This window comes from Lasiosphaeria miniovina, assembly GCF_030549165.1.
Source record: "Lasiosphaeria miniovina strain SMH2392-1A chromosome Unknown B0T26scaffold_2, whole genome shotgun sequence".
Lineage (NCBI taxonomy): Eukaryota > Fungi > Ascomycota > Sordariomycetes > Sordariales > Lasiosphaeriaceae > Lasiosphaeria > Lasiosphaeria miniovina.
Genome location: NW_026848221.1, coordinates 4,896,231 through 4,910,499, shown reverse-complemented (window position 1 = coordinate 4,910,499; position 14,269 = coordinate 4,896,231). Strand labels below are relative to the sequence as shown.

At 56.1% G+C, this 14,269-nt stretch overlaps 6 protein-coding genes across 6 annotated transcripts; 3 read left to right on the top strand and 3 right to left on the bottom strand.

Moving 5' to 3' along the window:
• Window positions 1–3,303: 3,303 nt before the first annotated feature.
• B0T26DRAFT_163022 (uncharacterized protein) lies at window positions 3,304–4,393 on the top strand. Its single transcript, XM_060433512.1, has one exon. It carries the CDS (start codon window positions 3,466–3,468, stop codon window positions 4,021–4,023), a length of 558 nt encoding a protein of 185 aa, XP_060301054.1. The 5' UTR covers window positions 3,304–3,465; the 3' UTR covers window positions 4,024–4,393.
• B0T26DRAFT_162981 (uncharacterized protein) lies at window positions 4,061–5,345 on the bottom strand. Its single transcript, XM_060433510.1, has 4 exons — window positions 4,886–5,345; window positions 4,627–4,833; window positions 4,409–4,567; window positions 4,061–4,343 (listed from the first exon to the last, which is right to left on the bottom strand). The coding sequence occupies exons 1-4, from the start codon at window positions 5,264–5,266 to the stop codon at window positions 4,098–4,100; spliced, it is 993 nt and encodes a 330-aa protein (XP_060301053.1). The 5' UTR covers window positions 5,267–5,345; the 3' UTR covers window positions 4,061–4,097.
• Window positions 5,346–5,965: 620 nt separating this feature from the next.
• Window positions 5,966–7,034, top strand: B0T26DRAFT_162920 (uncharacterized protein). The gene has a single exon (XM_060433509.1). It carries the CDS (start codon window positions 6,172–6,174, stop codon window positions 6,865–6,867), a length of 696 nt encoding a protein of 231 aa, XP_060301052.1. The 5' UTR covers window positions 5,966–6,171; the 3' UTR covers window positions 6,868–7,034.
• B0T26DRAFT_697172 (uncharacterized protein) lies at window positions 6,860–10,340 on the bottom strand. The gene is made up of 4 exons (XM_060441380.1): window positions 9,919–10,340; window positions 9,672–9,853; window positions 8,181–9,609; window positions 6,860–8,119 (listed from the first exon to the last, which is right to left on the bottom strand). Exons 1-4 carry the CDS (start codon window positions 9,962–9,964, stop codon window positions 7,203–7,205), a joined length of 2,574 nt encoding a protein of 857 aa, XP_060301051.1. The 5' UTR covers window positions 9,965–10,340; the 3' UTR covers window positions 6,860–7,202.
• A 1,379-nt stretch (window positions 10,341–11,719) lies between these two features.
• On the top strand, window positions 11,720–13,188 carry B0T26DRAFT_637496 (membrane dipeptidase; the record flags this gene model as incomplete). Its single annotated transcript, XM_060436931.1, has 3 exons — window positions 11,720–11,834; window positions 11,944–12,156; window positions 12,254–13,188. The coding sequence occupies 3 exons, from the start codon at window positions 11,720–11,722 to the stop codon at window positions 13,186–13,188; spliced, it is 1,263 nt and encodes a 420-aa protein (XP_060301050.1).
• Window positions 13,189–13,563: 375 nt separating this feature from the next.
• B0T26DRAFT_748451 (uncharacterized protein) lies at window positions 13,564–14,078 on the bottom strand (the record flags this gene model as incomplete). Its single annotated transcript, XM_060444967.1, has 2 exons — window positions 13,564–13,920; window positions 14,004–14,078. 2 exons carry the CDS (start codon window positions 14,076–14,078, stop codon window positions 13,564–13,566), a joined length of 432 nt encoding a protein of 143 aa, XP_060301049.1.
• Between the last annotated feature and the right edge of the window lie 191 nt (window positions 14,079–14,269).

The following is a 14,269-nucleotide window of genomic DNA, read 5'->3' as shown; positions in this document are numbered from 1 at the left end:
AAATGCACCCCTCGAGAAGTTAGAACGGCGGCCGGGTTCAATCGCCTAATAATGGTAAGTCGAATATTGGACGATAGCGCTTGGGTTCTGACGGGCACTTCCTGGTAGGAAATAAAGTCGACGCTCCGCAGTAGGTGGGTTGGGCGCAGCGCTGGGGGAAAAAGGGCGGATTGGCCTGTCCGGGGTTCGTCAGCGACAACGGCACGGACGAAAATGTCACAATGGGTCCAGATCCACAGAGACAGAGCGGTACAAGGTCGGAGAGACGCTAGTCGGTGAGGGTAGGGCCAAGCGTGTAACAGACAGACATACGACAGAGAGGGGCGAGGCAAGGCGATGGCTGAAGTGGACGTTTAGCCCAATTCCGCCGCCATGGCAAAAGTGCCAACTAGGCTTACAATCGTGACTTGGAATGGAAACAAAAAGATGGCATGCTGGAGGAAAGAAGGTAATGAGAGAAGACTCGGAATATGGATGCCACGGAGTTACAGGCAGAGACACGAACACAGACATACACACACACCTCACTCTGCTGCGACGCGTGACCAGATGGACCAGACGGGCGGGATCGGGAAGGTCCAGTCCTTGCTGTTCTTGGCACGGGCGCTATAAGCCGTGGTTCTGGCACAGCAGCAACAGAGGCAGCAGCACCGTCAGTGAGGAGCCCGAATTCGATCCGTGGAATCCCCCAGAATACCAGTAGAGCTGCAAAGATGCATACATCCACCCAGCAGCTTTGTAGGCGGGGAAGCGATCTAGCGCGGCGGGGGGTGTTGGGCTCTCCAGGGCCGGGAATGCAAGCAACAGCGAAGAGGAGTGCGTCGATGACGACGACTGGTCGTGCATCCGTCCTCAACATGGAGCTGGCGCACCGGGAGATCGTGTGGTCGACCGTCCCAAGTGGTGTGTATCCATCTCGTCTCCCGGGGCAATAGACACGGGACTGAGGTGAGCGTATTGGGGCGACTGGCTGCCAGACTCGGCACCCCTCATCCCGTCTCCTGCCCGCAACGGTGCCGTGACGGCTCTATGCCCTAGGTCCAGTGCCACTTTGTTGGTGCGGGTTTGAGTTCCCCAAAGAAAACTGCCAACGAGCAACGAGCAGCCGTCGACTCTGCACCACTTCATTTGCCAGCGAGGACGGACAGAGGTAACAATATGGGCGGCTGAACGGGAAGAGCGGCGGAGAAAAGAGTCACGCTGGGGACAGACCCACAGGCGAGGCATGAAAATAGAATGAAGAGGTCAAGAGCAAGCAATAAAATCATACCTAAAGAATTTTGTCAGGACAGTGGTTGGCCGTCGTTGTTTGTTTGTTTGTTTGTCCTATAATCCGATGGATCTTGGCGATCTCTGTGCCTGTGTGCTGTGCCTGTGTCTTGCAATGTCCTTGTGAGCCTGTGTGCCGTCTGCACGGCAAAGCGGTCTCTAGCGTCTTGTGTGTGGGCGGTACTTCGTAACTAGCGGTGATAGGTGAAGGTGGGGTTCGAGGCTGAGAAAGGTCTGCCCGGCAGAGTCTTTCCAAGAGGATGGCAACCGAATCCGTTGTTTTTGGTGACTTCCGGAGCACCTTGGGAAAGGCGAGAGAGGATGTGATGTGACCGAAACAAACAGCGTGTTTAGTTTTTTTGAATGCACCACGACTTCAACTTACTAGACAGGTATCGACGTTTAAGCCCGTGTGTTTGTGATTAAAGTAGCTATGTGCGAGGCTTTACCCGGGCAGCTCTTGGGTAGTTATATCACGTTGTGGGTGGGTTTTTATCGTTAACGGCTTTCAGTGTTGTCGGGGCTCTGCTCTGTGTTGTTGGTTGAGCCGGGGTGTCGTTCGGTCGCGGGCCGATCAGGCAACAGTGTCAGGCAGCGGAGAGAGAAAAAGAATCCTCGTAAGTCCGTCTTTGGGGGGCCACAAATGGTGCTGGTCTCCTATTATACCTATGGGATGGGGCCTCCTGGTCAGACAATGGGATGAAGTGCGCTGCTGCTGCTGCTGCTGCTGCTGCTGCTGCTCCTGTTGCATTGGATGCTAATAAATGTAGGCGGGCGGGCAGGCAGGATGGATGAAATGGGGAATGTGGATTTTGTGGTGCGTGCAGCTGCTGCTGCAGCGGTCCGCTGGAGAGGGGACTGGCTGGGGAAGCAAGAGCGTTGCCGTGCCTACAGAAAAACCCTGGCTGCACTTACACGAGGTGCTGCCAGCCTGCCACAGGGCAAAGCGACGGGACGAAGCTGATTTAGACGGGCTCTTTACCCACGCAGGGCAGGTATTCGTACGTAATAATCTGCCAGAAGGTAAGTTAGTACCTTCCTTACCCTCAGGTAGGTACGAAGTATTATGCACAGAGACTGCCAGTTTTGTCGCGCCAAAACAAAGATTGTAAGGCAGCTGCACGCAAGAGATAGATATTGCGGCCTGGGTATCGATTTGTTATTCTTTTTTTCTTCCCGAGATGTGGCCTGTGTCCAGTTCTCGGTAAGGTAGGGGGTGGTCTGGCGCCCGATGCCAGTTTGCAGCAGGCAGTGACCTGGGGGCCCAAGTCTCACACAGGTGGACGGCCGTTGGCAACAAGAGTCACCGCAACGGAATAGGCTGGTAGGTAAGGTACGGATATCCGTAGGTAGGTAACGTCGTCAGTCGCCAGTGAGACAGACAGCGATCGAACTGGATGCCACTCAGACAGTGTGGAGAGAGAGGAGAGAGAGAGAAGACAAGTCAATACTAGACAGACCCTGGTCTGTTCTCTCAACTCAGCCTCCACAGGTTTCCTTCGCCGGTTGATGAAAACACTTCTCTTTCTGCGACTTCTCTGGTTTCTTGATGTCTTGAAGCTGCCTGCATCCTCGCAGATCGCACATGGTCTTTTTTTCCTTTCTTTTTGCCCTTTCTTTTTCCAGTCAGGAGCTCAAATCTCGTGGCGACGGGAATGGTCCAAACTCAAAAGGCCCAAGAAGACGCGGGGTACGGATAAGTCGTGGTTGGAGTTTGAGCACCAACGGGCAACTCTGCATCTGAGGCGAGAAAAAGCAATGGAACTGACAGACAACCTCTGGAGCTCGGGGCTCAGACAGTCTGCAGACACATCAACCTGGATCGGAATGCTTCAAGGTACGGCAAAGAAGGCAGCAGGTGGACCGTTGTGAAGACACAAACAAATGGCAGCCAGCGGACCGCGTGCATCTTAAGTATGCCTAGGTGGAACTAGAAATTACTAGTCGCCATGCACTTTGAACTCTTCCCAGAGATCCATGGCGGCGACTATGACAGCACAGTCAAAAAAAACACCACGGGGAGTGCCACTGAGAGGAACACGTCAACTCGCTCTCGCTCCCCAGGGCTGCAGAGAGGCATCCCCGGCTGGGAGCTAAAAAGGTCCGCGAGGAGCAGTTCCGGGTACCTTGCGCGTGCTGCATCATTAGGTCATTGGACGCCCATTGAACCCTCTTGGCCCAGGCACCCGGGCGCGGATGGCAAATTGGCAATGTGTAAGTCTGTGTCTTGGTGGAAGGCAATGGAACAAGGCATCGGGGGCAGCTGTTGTTTCGGCGAGAGGCCACTCAAGTGCAGCTTGCATTGAAGCTAGCCCGAGGAGCTCCGGTTTTTCTGCCCAAGAGGGGCCTGGGATTTGCTCAGCCTGCGTCAGGGCCATCGAGCCCGCAGCCCGGGACAGTCCGGTTGGGTTGGGCTCGAAGGGCTGCGCACCGCCCTTTCTCCACACGCGCAAGAGGAAGCCATTGCGTCCGTTCGTCTTGTGCCGTCTACTGGAGCCACGTGCCCAGACAAGACGTCTTTTCCCTCAACCTGGAAGTCTTCCTGCCCAAGACCCACCGCCTCGGCTAATGCACATCGCCCGCAGCAACGCCGACCGACTAATGTACACAGTAGAATCACCACGTAAGGCACCAATGAGGCCCAGAGCCCTAGAGCACCACCACCAAACGGGGTCGCTTCTTCGCAAATGCCCTCCAAACAAGCCAACGCGTCGCGGCGGCCCATTCCGCGTCTCAGCAAACACCCATCAATGACTCACGTTGCCGTGGACATGGCGGGGGTGTCACTGGACTGCGCCGTGTGCCGGTTGTCTCATCCGCAACGAATGTCATCTCTCAATTCTAGATGCCGCAGATGCGTCTTCCGAGAGAAGCTCCCGCGCCGCTGCAACCTCAACCTCATCGTACCCACGCCATCCCCGATCCCCCGCCGTGCTGTGTCGAACAATCTCGGACAGCTTCGCAGTAGCTAGCTCGTTGAGCCGCTCAATGGTGCTTGTATCCGGCAGACGCAAGCCACCCTCGTCGTTCTGCTTTGCTGGCTTGCCCGACTCCTTGAGGAGCCTCATTGTAACCTTGAGAGCCGTGTCAGAGTGTAGGTCAACACAACACCAGGGGGCACAACCAGGGGACTACTCACCAGCTTCAGCCCGTAATAGCCCCGGAGGTAATCGTCGCACAGCTCGATGCTCCGGGAGAACCGCTTCAGTGATTCGGCCATGTACTTTTGATAGGAACTGCCACCCGCACCCGAAGCAGTAGCGGCCATGCACTGCATCTCGCCAAGCCGTGCGTGTATCTGGGCAGCTGCGTTAGCACAGGTCTTAGGCGTGCCATGTTCGGGTCGGGGTTACGCACATTCCACGCATTTGGTGCCAATATTACGACCTCCTCCAACGCGTAGATTGCTTGCGGATACATGCCCTGCGATAGGTAGAGGTCTGCCAGCTCCGACCAGCCTTCAGCATCCGTGGGGGAGAAGTCAAGGAGCTGCACGAGGGCCGATACTGCCTCCGAGACGCGGCCCATGGACCGCAAGAGTCCGACGCGCCTCTTTGTGATAGGCTGTGGGCTGTTAGTGATTGGCCGCGGCCGACTAAGCAAGATGGGGGCATACGATGTTGGTGTCGTTCTCCTTTAGTATCTGCTCGTAATCTTTCAGGACTGCCTCCAGCTTGCCCGGGTGTTGGGCTTCAGCTTCCTTAACCAGGCCCCTGAAGGCCATGATGCGCTCGTTGTCCTCGCCAAAACGTGCGGCGAGTCTCTCGAGGCATTGCTGCGCGGCCAGGTCGTCCCCGGTTCTCAGGCAGGACAGCAGCAGGTTCTCGTACTTTATCCACAGTTCTGGGGATTCCGAGGCCGAAAATATTGCGCCGAGCGGCGATGAAGAGACGGTGCTCGGCGAGCTCTGGAGCAGGGCGGGAGCTTGTTGGGAAAGCTCGAGAGCCGCGGCTGGGGACAGCTGGCTGGGAGGGTGGAGCAGAGAAGGAGCCATCATGCTGGACTTGATCGTGCGATGCGATCCCTGGATTGGATTGACTGCCGGGCAATTGTCGATGAGACTGCGATTAGAAAGATTCCGATCCGTTGCAAGGCGTGTCGTGTCGTGTCGTGTGCATGTCGTCTGATGAAGCAGTGGCAGCGTCAGTGGCAGCGTCAGGGGCGACGCGACAGATCCGTCAGGGACAGCTGCCTGTGTGGGGGCAGTCGATTGTCCTTGAGCGGCCGAGCTAGCCAAAAGCGGGAGCCGCTCGACGCTGGTAATCCGTACTGTGCAGTGACGTTATCCACATTTTAACGTCCAACCAGCCCACTGGCAATGGCAATGGGCTTCCGACTGCAACCCATCTTCCCTGCCCATAACCCGAATAGTCTCGACACCAATACTTCAAGATGGAATCTGTTGGATATTTCGACCTCCCATTACATACTGCATATTTTCCATGTTAAAAGTATGCCGTAATCAGACCCTGGAGCTGCATGATAGATGATACAGCGCCTATAAATCTGCAGATACGATTTTACCTATAAAAAAAGCAAGGTTAACAAAGAAGGAAAGGAACAAGACGGAAAAGGGAAACAGCAAAGACATTCCCCGGCCATTGATAGTTCGAACGGGTGGCTATCCGTTTACAATTTCACCCATCATCGCGTTTTCACAGAAAGATGAGGCGACCGTGAAGACGCAAACCCGGGACGACCTCTACCAGCCACTCCGAGTTAGGTGATGCTGCAACAGGATAGAAGTTCCGTAGCCGATCATCTCTAACCTTTTCGAAATCAGCAACATGCTAACCCCCCATTCACTTCACCTCGTGTCTCGCCAGACACGACAGCTAAGTAACTGGCCATGTTGTCATCAACACGGCTGGCAGCTAAGACGGATCGAGCTCCGTTTAAGCCATGCATGTATGTACGTACTCACAACGCAAACGAGGAGTGAGTGAGTTTCCAACGTGTCCATACAGAGAGAGAGAGAGAGAGAGGAAGGCCGAGATGCACCAACGGCAAGAAGGGGGTAGCTGTCAGGTATTCAAACATTTGAATATTTGCCTCGGCGACGTCCCACCTGTCCGCGTTCTTCCGGAAGCGGGATCGACGCGTGCGTCCTGTTTGCGTGTGTTCGGGAGCACTGCCAACAAGTCCGCCTCGGGTCAGCAGGTAGATAGCAACCATTGGGAGTTTGGGACCTCGTACTGTGAAATACTTCTTGGGCGTTTTGTATGTCGGCTGTCCTTCTTATCCTGTTCTATCAGATTCCTGGCCCAATATCGGGTCTCATATGAGTTACGCCTTGAAAGAGCTACATGTTTCCTTTTGCTATCGTGTAACATCTCCACGCAGGTTAGCCTATGCTGTAAAGGCTTCACTCAGGATTCCACAAGCCATATCGACCTCTTCCTACCAGAAACAAGACCGGAGCAGGGAGAACGAGAGACGGAAGACGGCGATGATGGTGGCATCGTGGGCACTATGGAAGGCCCTCCATTTCACCTCACCGTCAAGGGTTGCCTACATCATGAAGGAGAGATAAAAGGGCGGCTTAGGGATGGAGAAGTACCCTCATATGAAATAGCGAGGAAGCGCAAAGTTAGATGATATGTAAATGGTTAGGTAAATAAGTCTGTAAATAATCTAGGTCGCAAGCCACTCCCAGGGAAATAGACAAGGAACCGTGACATGTAGACAATAGTCGTCTGAACCCCAAGCCCCTCCACTGGCCTCCCAAAAAGGACCAGAGGGAGTACGACATGTAAAACACACAAGACAGAAAAAAAGGAAAGCTAAACCTAGCAAGACAAAAAAAGGCTGGTTTGACCGGTATAGATATTTGCACAATGCCCATATGGCAATAATAGCTAATAGCCAGCGTCGCTTATTCATTCCAGCCTCCGTCATTTCAAGTCGTCAGCAGTAGCCCCAACATATTATTACTAGTAATCCATTGGCGCGTCCACAAGAGTGACACCGTGAGAGGCATTCTCTGATCCCGCTGTAGTCGAAGGCTGTGCGAGACGGCGCCCTTCAGAAAAGCGTGCTCTGTGAGCAGGACCGCTGCGTCCCAGGCTGTTCCTCTTCTCAAGCACACTCTCGCTCTCGATCTTGGCCACTGGGTCCGCCGGGGTGGGCGAGGTTGTCGATGCGGGCGCACCCAGGTTCAAGTTACCATCGGCAGGGTGACTGAGACCCATGCTGATATCATCGGGGACTTCAAGGCTCGTCCTCTTTGGCAGGATAGGCCCCAGACTCTGCCTCTTGGAAGTAGGGCTTGTAAGGCTCGGCGTGATAGGGAACCGCGTTTCGGGACCGCCTGTGCTCTTATCGCGGCGGTGACCGCGCGGACCTGGCGCCGGCGATGTCCCCCTGCTTCGGCTGCCGCCTGCCTTTTCTAGGAGCGCTCGATTACGCTCTTCCATGTGTGCCTTCCGGTTGCTCTCGTCAGTCGAGATCGCCCGTGGGCGGTTCTGGTTTCCGGTCACCGACCCAGATGAGCTCAGCGTCGACATGCGCTTCAGCTCGCTGAATATGGCGTCCTTGTGTGTAAACAGATCACGGACGAGCCGGTACGCGTGTTTCTCCTCCATCGTGAGCGACGTCTCGGTGCGTGGCCGCAGAATACACGGGGCGAGGCCAGTAGCTAGCTTAGCGACATAATCCTCGCCAGCTGACGTAAGGTCAATCAAGCGCGTGAAATGATTCATGCAAGCATCCAAGGTCGCGATATTAGTAAGTCGTAATTGCGAGAGTGTCTGCTGTAGTACCGATACGCGGGCCGCGTCGTTGGTGTCGGCCGTAGGGGTTGTGTAAATGGTCCTGATGATCTCGTAAACGTGAGACGAGACCAGCGAGTCTAGCTACGTGTCAGCAATCCAGTCCATGATAGGAATACGAAACAGCAAGCATGCGCATACCTGGGAGTTCAAGGAGGTAGAGCTTCAAGAGGCTCGCGACAGTAGGGATGTCGAATTCGGCAAACACGTCGAGAGAGGGTGGCTTTCCATTGTTCACCTTGGCTCTTAGCTTGTGTGTCTGAGCAAGGGGCACTTCGTGGAGCCACACCCCCCGCCGAGCTTCATCGCCCTCGAGATCAGGGTAGTGGTGGTCCAGATAGGTCAGGAGACTGGTAATAATGACAGGCACGCGCTTCCTGTCCGCCCGAGCGCGAGGCTCGAGGTCAACACCAAACGTCTGTTCGTCGACTTTGTTGTAGTAGTTCTCGTAAATCACCACCTTTGGCGCAAAATGACCCGTCCGGTAATTCTCCAAGAGGTACCGGAGATCGCCTAGTGGCTGCACCGTCTCCTGGTAGAGCATCATGTTGTCAACCGTGGCCTGGAGGCTAGGAATTACGTTGCTGATGGTTCCTGAGAAATCCAACACCACAGTCTTGACGGCCTTGAGCCTATCAAGCTCGCATCGCTCGAGAAACTTGAGGTGTACGAGGATGGCCTCTTCAAGGGCGCAGCGCATCTCATCAAGCTTCTGGACCGCAGCCTTGTACCTCTCGTCCGACTCTCTGGCCTCTCGGCGCATCCGCTCGGCCGGCGACTCGTTTGGGCGTGACGTATTGAGCACGTTCCAGTTGGCGAGGTACTCGCTTACCGCGCCGACCGGCGAGTCGGTCCCGTCTGTTGCGGGCAGGGAGAATGTCCGCGATATCACTTTCTTCTCCGGAACTCCAGCGACCTGGAACGCCTTGGGCCGCCACTGGTAGAACATTTTGGAACTGTTGGCAAATGTGTTTCCGACGTTGCCAATCAAGCGTAGGAAGCCGTGCGTTATCAAATCCTGGCCGATCCTTTCGGCATAGCTGACGCTCGAGCTGCCCATGTTCCGCTGTAGATACTCCACGATGTCTGAGCCTGCCGACGTGTTCTGGTAGAGGCCCAGAATCGGGACCTTTGTTTCCCCTAGCTTGATGTTTCCAAGCATGTGCGCGAGAATAGCCTTGACCTGCTCGGGGCCATAGGTCTCGTCGCCGATCTCGTAGGGCTCGTTGTCGTCGTCCTCAGGTTCCTTCTCCACGTTGATCTCAGGGATGGGCTGCTTCGGCTTCGGGCTCGTCTCGGGATCTTGAAAGGCTAACTTGTTCTCTTCCTCGAGGTCCTCAACGAGACGGCACTTGTTGAAGTAGTTGCTCCTCAGTTTTTTGACTGCCTCGGATTGCTTGTCGTGGCTCTTGATTCTCGCCTGGAGATCCTCCTGCGAGTCCTGTATCCGGGTCTCGTGGGCCTCGCACCATCGCGAGAACGGGTTCACGACCAGGTCTCGGATGTTTTGCGCAATCTTCCTGTGATTCTTGGCCGCCTCCTCCATCTCGGTTCGCACGCCGTCGTACGCCTAGTAGACACGTCAGCACAAGCCCGCGGCGACCTGATGCCGGTGGGTGGGTCGAAGAATACCTTCCGCACGCTGGCTCCATCGTCGCGACCAAAGCCGCCTTGTATCTTGTCGACGGCGGGAGCGATTTCGGCAAGGCGCTGGCCGTAGAGCTCTTCGGCCTCGGCGCGCATTCGAGCCACCGTGAGCACTTGGCGGTTCTCGATGACACCTTGCTGGAGCTTGCCAAACAGGACCCCGAGGCCTGCGCCATCTGCTGTCAATACGGGACATCACAGCGCCATCCATGAACATCACGAGGTCACTCACCTGCGGCGTAGTCATTCGACCAGAAGGAATCCGCGAAGCCCGGCATCGTGAAAAGCGGGCAAGTCGCACTGCTGTCTCTCGACTGAAAGCGGCAAAATGGGGTGCAAGTTGGGTCCCTGGGGATGCTCTTCACGCAAGAGCCCTCCGACAGACACTAGAATCGAGCTCGTATTTGGTGGATGCAGGGGAAGCCGGGAATTGAATCGAGCGATTGAGGCTTGTGCAGTCAGTCTTGGCTTCGATTTTGGCGAGCTGTGTAAGCCACCAAATGCCAGGCCGTGCGATTGTGGATCCGGGTTTCGTGTCCCCGTGTCGCAGACTGCGCAACGGCGAGTTCGGTTGGGTAGGATAGACAGTTATTGTTGTGCTGGCGCTGGATGAGGACTTACGGCAAGAAGAAACAAGGAGAAAGCAAAGGTCAGTCAAAAAGCATCATTCAAGAAAAGACCTTACGTAGCGCACCTGCACCCAACAAGGGCCTGCAGACGATCCGTTTTCATTGGAGCGCTGGACACTTCGTTAGGTACGAAGTACCTTGGGTTGGCAGCCCGAGACCTGAAGGCGTTTAACCCGACCCCTGCATTGTAGCCCAGGCGGGGGGTACTTCGTACCTTCCCGCTGTGCCCCTACACTCAATGTACGAAGTACCATCTTCTACTTACTGCTAGTACGTGGAAACGAAACGGGAGAGCAGCCCGGGCCTTAACTGGAAAGTTGAGATGACGGGTGCCCGCAATGAAATCTCGAAACCATTACTTCCGTACGACGACCGAAGAGGCTTCACGATCTGCCCTGGGCGTTTGAGCCTCTCCCACGATGTCTGTGGGTTTCGAGACAAAACCAAACATTGTCCGAGCCAACTGGCCACGAATTTGATGACGTATGGCCCAGACCTTGCTCAAGCAAAATTGCGATGGATTGTTCTGTTGTCTTCAAATTACGCCGTGCGGGAGCAGCAGGAAGGTGGATACTAAGGGCAGTCTAGAACAGAATCGCGTCTTGATGCTTGATAGGCTTTTAAATATGCGTGGTTGTGTGCCTATAGATGGAACCTCCGTCAGCGCATTCTCGCGTGTCTTTGTTTCTCTTTACTTCAGAGGTTGTAGTGTATCAGAGGTATCCAATTCATCTGAGACCTGAAAGTTGAAACCCAGGTCCGGGCTTAACAATGGAAGGCTCAAGCCCCCGACCCCACCTGGCGGGGCGAGCGGGTAAGCAGCCCAGAGGAAGGGTCAACCCACGCCTCATCAGTCCTACTCTGCAGGACGGATACCGTAATCTTGTAACATGTGTGTTTGTTATTGTAACCAAAGCCGAGGAAGCCGCCGCCGGTCGCAACACAGCCCGGGCCTGTCCGTCATCAAAAAACACCCGACACTCTCTCGAAAGGCCATGAGAGGAGCAGCAGGTTTCAAAAATAACCCGGGCTCCATTAATACATTCCTTGCCTTATCCATTATTCGCCCCCAACATCTCCAGGGTATAGCCTCAGCGGGGCTTGCAGAATCCTCCCCAAGCGGTTCCGGAAAGTCGGGTGAGCTTACTTAGTAGACTTACTGAATACTCGTTAGGTGTGGTTGCGACTTGACTTGAGCCTCCGACGGAATACCTAGGTCTAGGCCTCGAGATGGAGAAGAGCCCGATCATCACCAACACCGCCACCGTGGCTGGGAGCGGCCGCGATGGCACCGGAGACGTCAGTTCCGCTCCTCCACGCCGCGGGAGGAGCTCTCGGGCCGCGAGGATCTCCCTCCTGGTGGTGCTCTTCTATTTCATCGTGGGATGGCTCTTCCAACCAGTGATGCGCGCTGTCGCCCTCCGGCAGCTCCGCCACGCACAGGAAGGACATTGCACCAAAGGGCCCCAGAGCGTCGAGCAACGCGTCAAGCGGATCCTCACTGGCACTCCGTTGATCGGTAACTGCAGCTCCCACCTCCCCTTACTCTCCTACCATCCACCGCCTGTAGGTAGGGGATGTCTACCACAAGAGGTGCTTCTTCTAAGTCACCTGCATTCATTCATTAGATGGACACAATGACCTGGCCATACTCATCAGGTTTGGCTACAACAACCACATCTACGATGAGAAGTTCGCCGGCCCTTTTGAGCAAGGCGGGTTCCCTTCGCACGTCGACTTGCCCCGGCTGCGGGCCGGCATGAACGGCGGCGCCTTTTGGAGTGTGTTCTGGCCGTGCCCCGAGAATGGGACGGATTTCTCGGACGAGAACTATGCCTCGAGTTAGTCATTCATCATTGCCGCCTGTTGTTGTTCGCCCTTGTTACACCAACCTCACCAAACTGCTCCTTGAACTAAACCACAGTGTCCCGCTCGCAGGCGTCGCGGCCACGATCCAGCAGATCGACCTCATGAACCGGCTCAAGGAAGCCTACCCCAATGACTTCTCGCCCACGCTGGACAGCAGCTCGGCCATGAAGGCCTTCAAGAAGGGCCAGTTAATCTCGCCTTTGGGGGTTGAGGGTCTGCACCAGATCGGCAACTCGGTCGCCAACTTGCGCTCCTTCTACAAGCTCGGCGTCCGCTACTCGACGCTCACGCACAACTGTCACAACAAGTACACTGATGCTGCTCTGTTGGAGAATCCCCTCCGCAAGGCACCTCCGCACTGGGGCGGCGTCAGTCCGGAGGGCCGGCAGCTCGTCAACGAGATGAACCGGATCGGCATGATCGTCGACCTGTCCCACACGAGCGTTGACACTATGGTCGACGTCCTGGGCTCGGGCCGGGACGGGTGGGCCGGGAGCAAGGCGCCCGTCATCTACTCGCATTCGAGCGCCTTCAGCATCTGCCCACACCCGCGCAACGTGCCGGACCACGTCCTCGAGCTGGTGAAGCAGCGGCGCTCGCTGGTCATGGTCAACTTCGCCCCCGACTTTGTCTCGTGCGTCGCCGCGGACCGCGCCGACGGCTTGCCCGACTTCTACCCACCCAACTCCACTCTGTCCCACGTGGTGACGCACATTCTACACATTGGCAACCTCATCGGCTTCGACCACGTCGGGCTCGGGAGCGACTTTGACGGAATACCCAACACCCCGAAGGGGCTGGACGACGTCTCCCGCTATCCCGACCTCGTCGCCGAGATGCTGAGGCGAGGAGTGAGCGACGGCGACGCGGCCAAGGTGGTGGGCGGCAACCTGCTCCGCGTCTGGAAAGAGGTCGATGCCGTGGCTGCCCAGCTGCAGAAAGCCGGCGAGTCGGTGCTTGAGGACGATCTCCCGAGCCTCCGCTTCCCCTCAAACTTTGTATAGACGGGTACCCGTTTTGGAGCGTAGGGGCTTCAAGTGGACATGTGCAACGGGCGCTTTCTTTTGTATGGGTTCTTTCCAATACTGTATGATATACATTGAATGGCACACGCGGCGGTGCGAGAGCTCTTGCAATCCACCGAGGCCATCTGCTAGGAAATAGTAAAGACCTAGTAAGTTATTGTACATATGGACGAAGCGCCTTGCCCAAGGGTATTGTGTGTGCGCGGCTTCCTGCGGCGTCCATGGGCCGGCGCTCAAAGGGGAAAAGCATTGTCCTACTCCCCCGTTCTGCTCTCTCTCTAACAACCGACCGCACTGCCTCGACAAATAACCGGAAAGCACGGAGAAAGAGATAAAATAGGCAGAGTCTTCTTCTCAACCCTTGCGCTCGATCTTGTTGAGCTTCCTGGCGTTTGAGATCTGGTTCCGCGTCTGCTGGCCGCGCACGGGGAGGCCCATGGCGTGGCGGCGGCCGCGGTACGTGCCGATGTCGCGCAGGCGCTTGATGTTGTCGAGCACGATCTTGCGGGCCTCGTTCTCGATGGTCATGGTCGACAGCTCGGCCGTCAGCGCCGTCACCGTCTTGGGCGCCAGCGTGCCGACCTTGGCCCGCGCGTGGATGTAGTACTTGGCCATGACGCGCGCCGACGTCTGCGGTCCCAGCGCGTAGAACGACTCGAGCGCCTTTTTGACCAGCTTGTTCTCGTTGAAGTTGACGCCCAGGATGAAGACCTGAAAAAACCCCCCGCAGTGTCAGCGAGACTGGTGTGTATGTGTGTGTCTGCAAGCTACCAAATGGTGTGCCAAGGAGGGACGGGGGATGGAGGATGGGGGATGGGGATGGTGATGGTGATGGTGATGGTGATGGGGAGAGGAAGGGACACTACCATCTTGTCTTGCTAGCCCTAGTTGGGTCAGAGAAATCTTTCAGTATATCACCTGGCGTCCAAAAGCATGTCTGAGGGCCTCCCGCAACGTGCTTTGCGAAAAGGCTGGGAGCCGCGACGGATGTGGTTTGTGTCTCGCGGCGGGAATCCTTCCAGTTCTCGAGACGGCCTCGGAAGCTGCCAATTGACAAGCC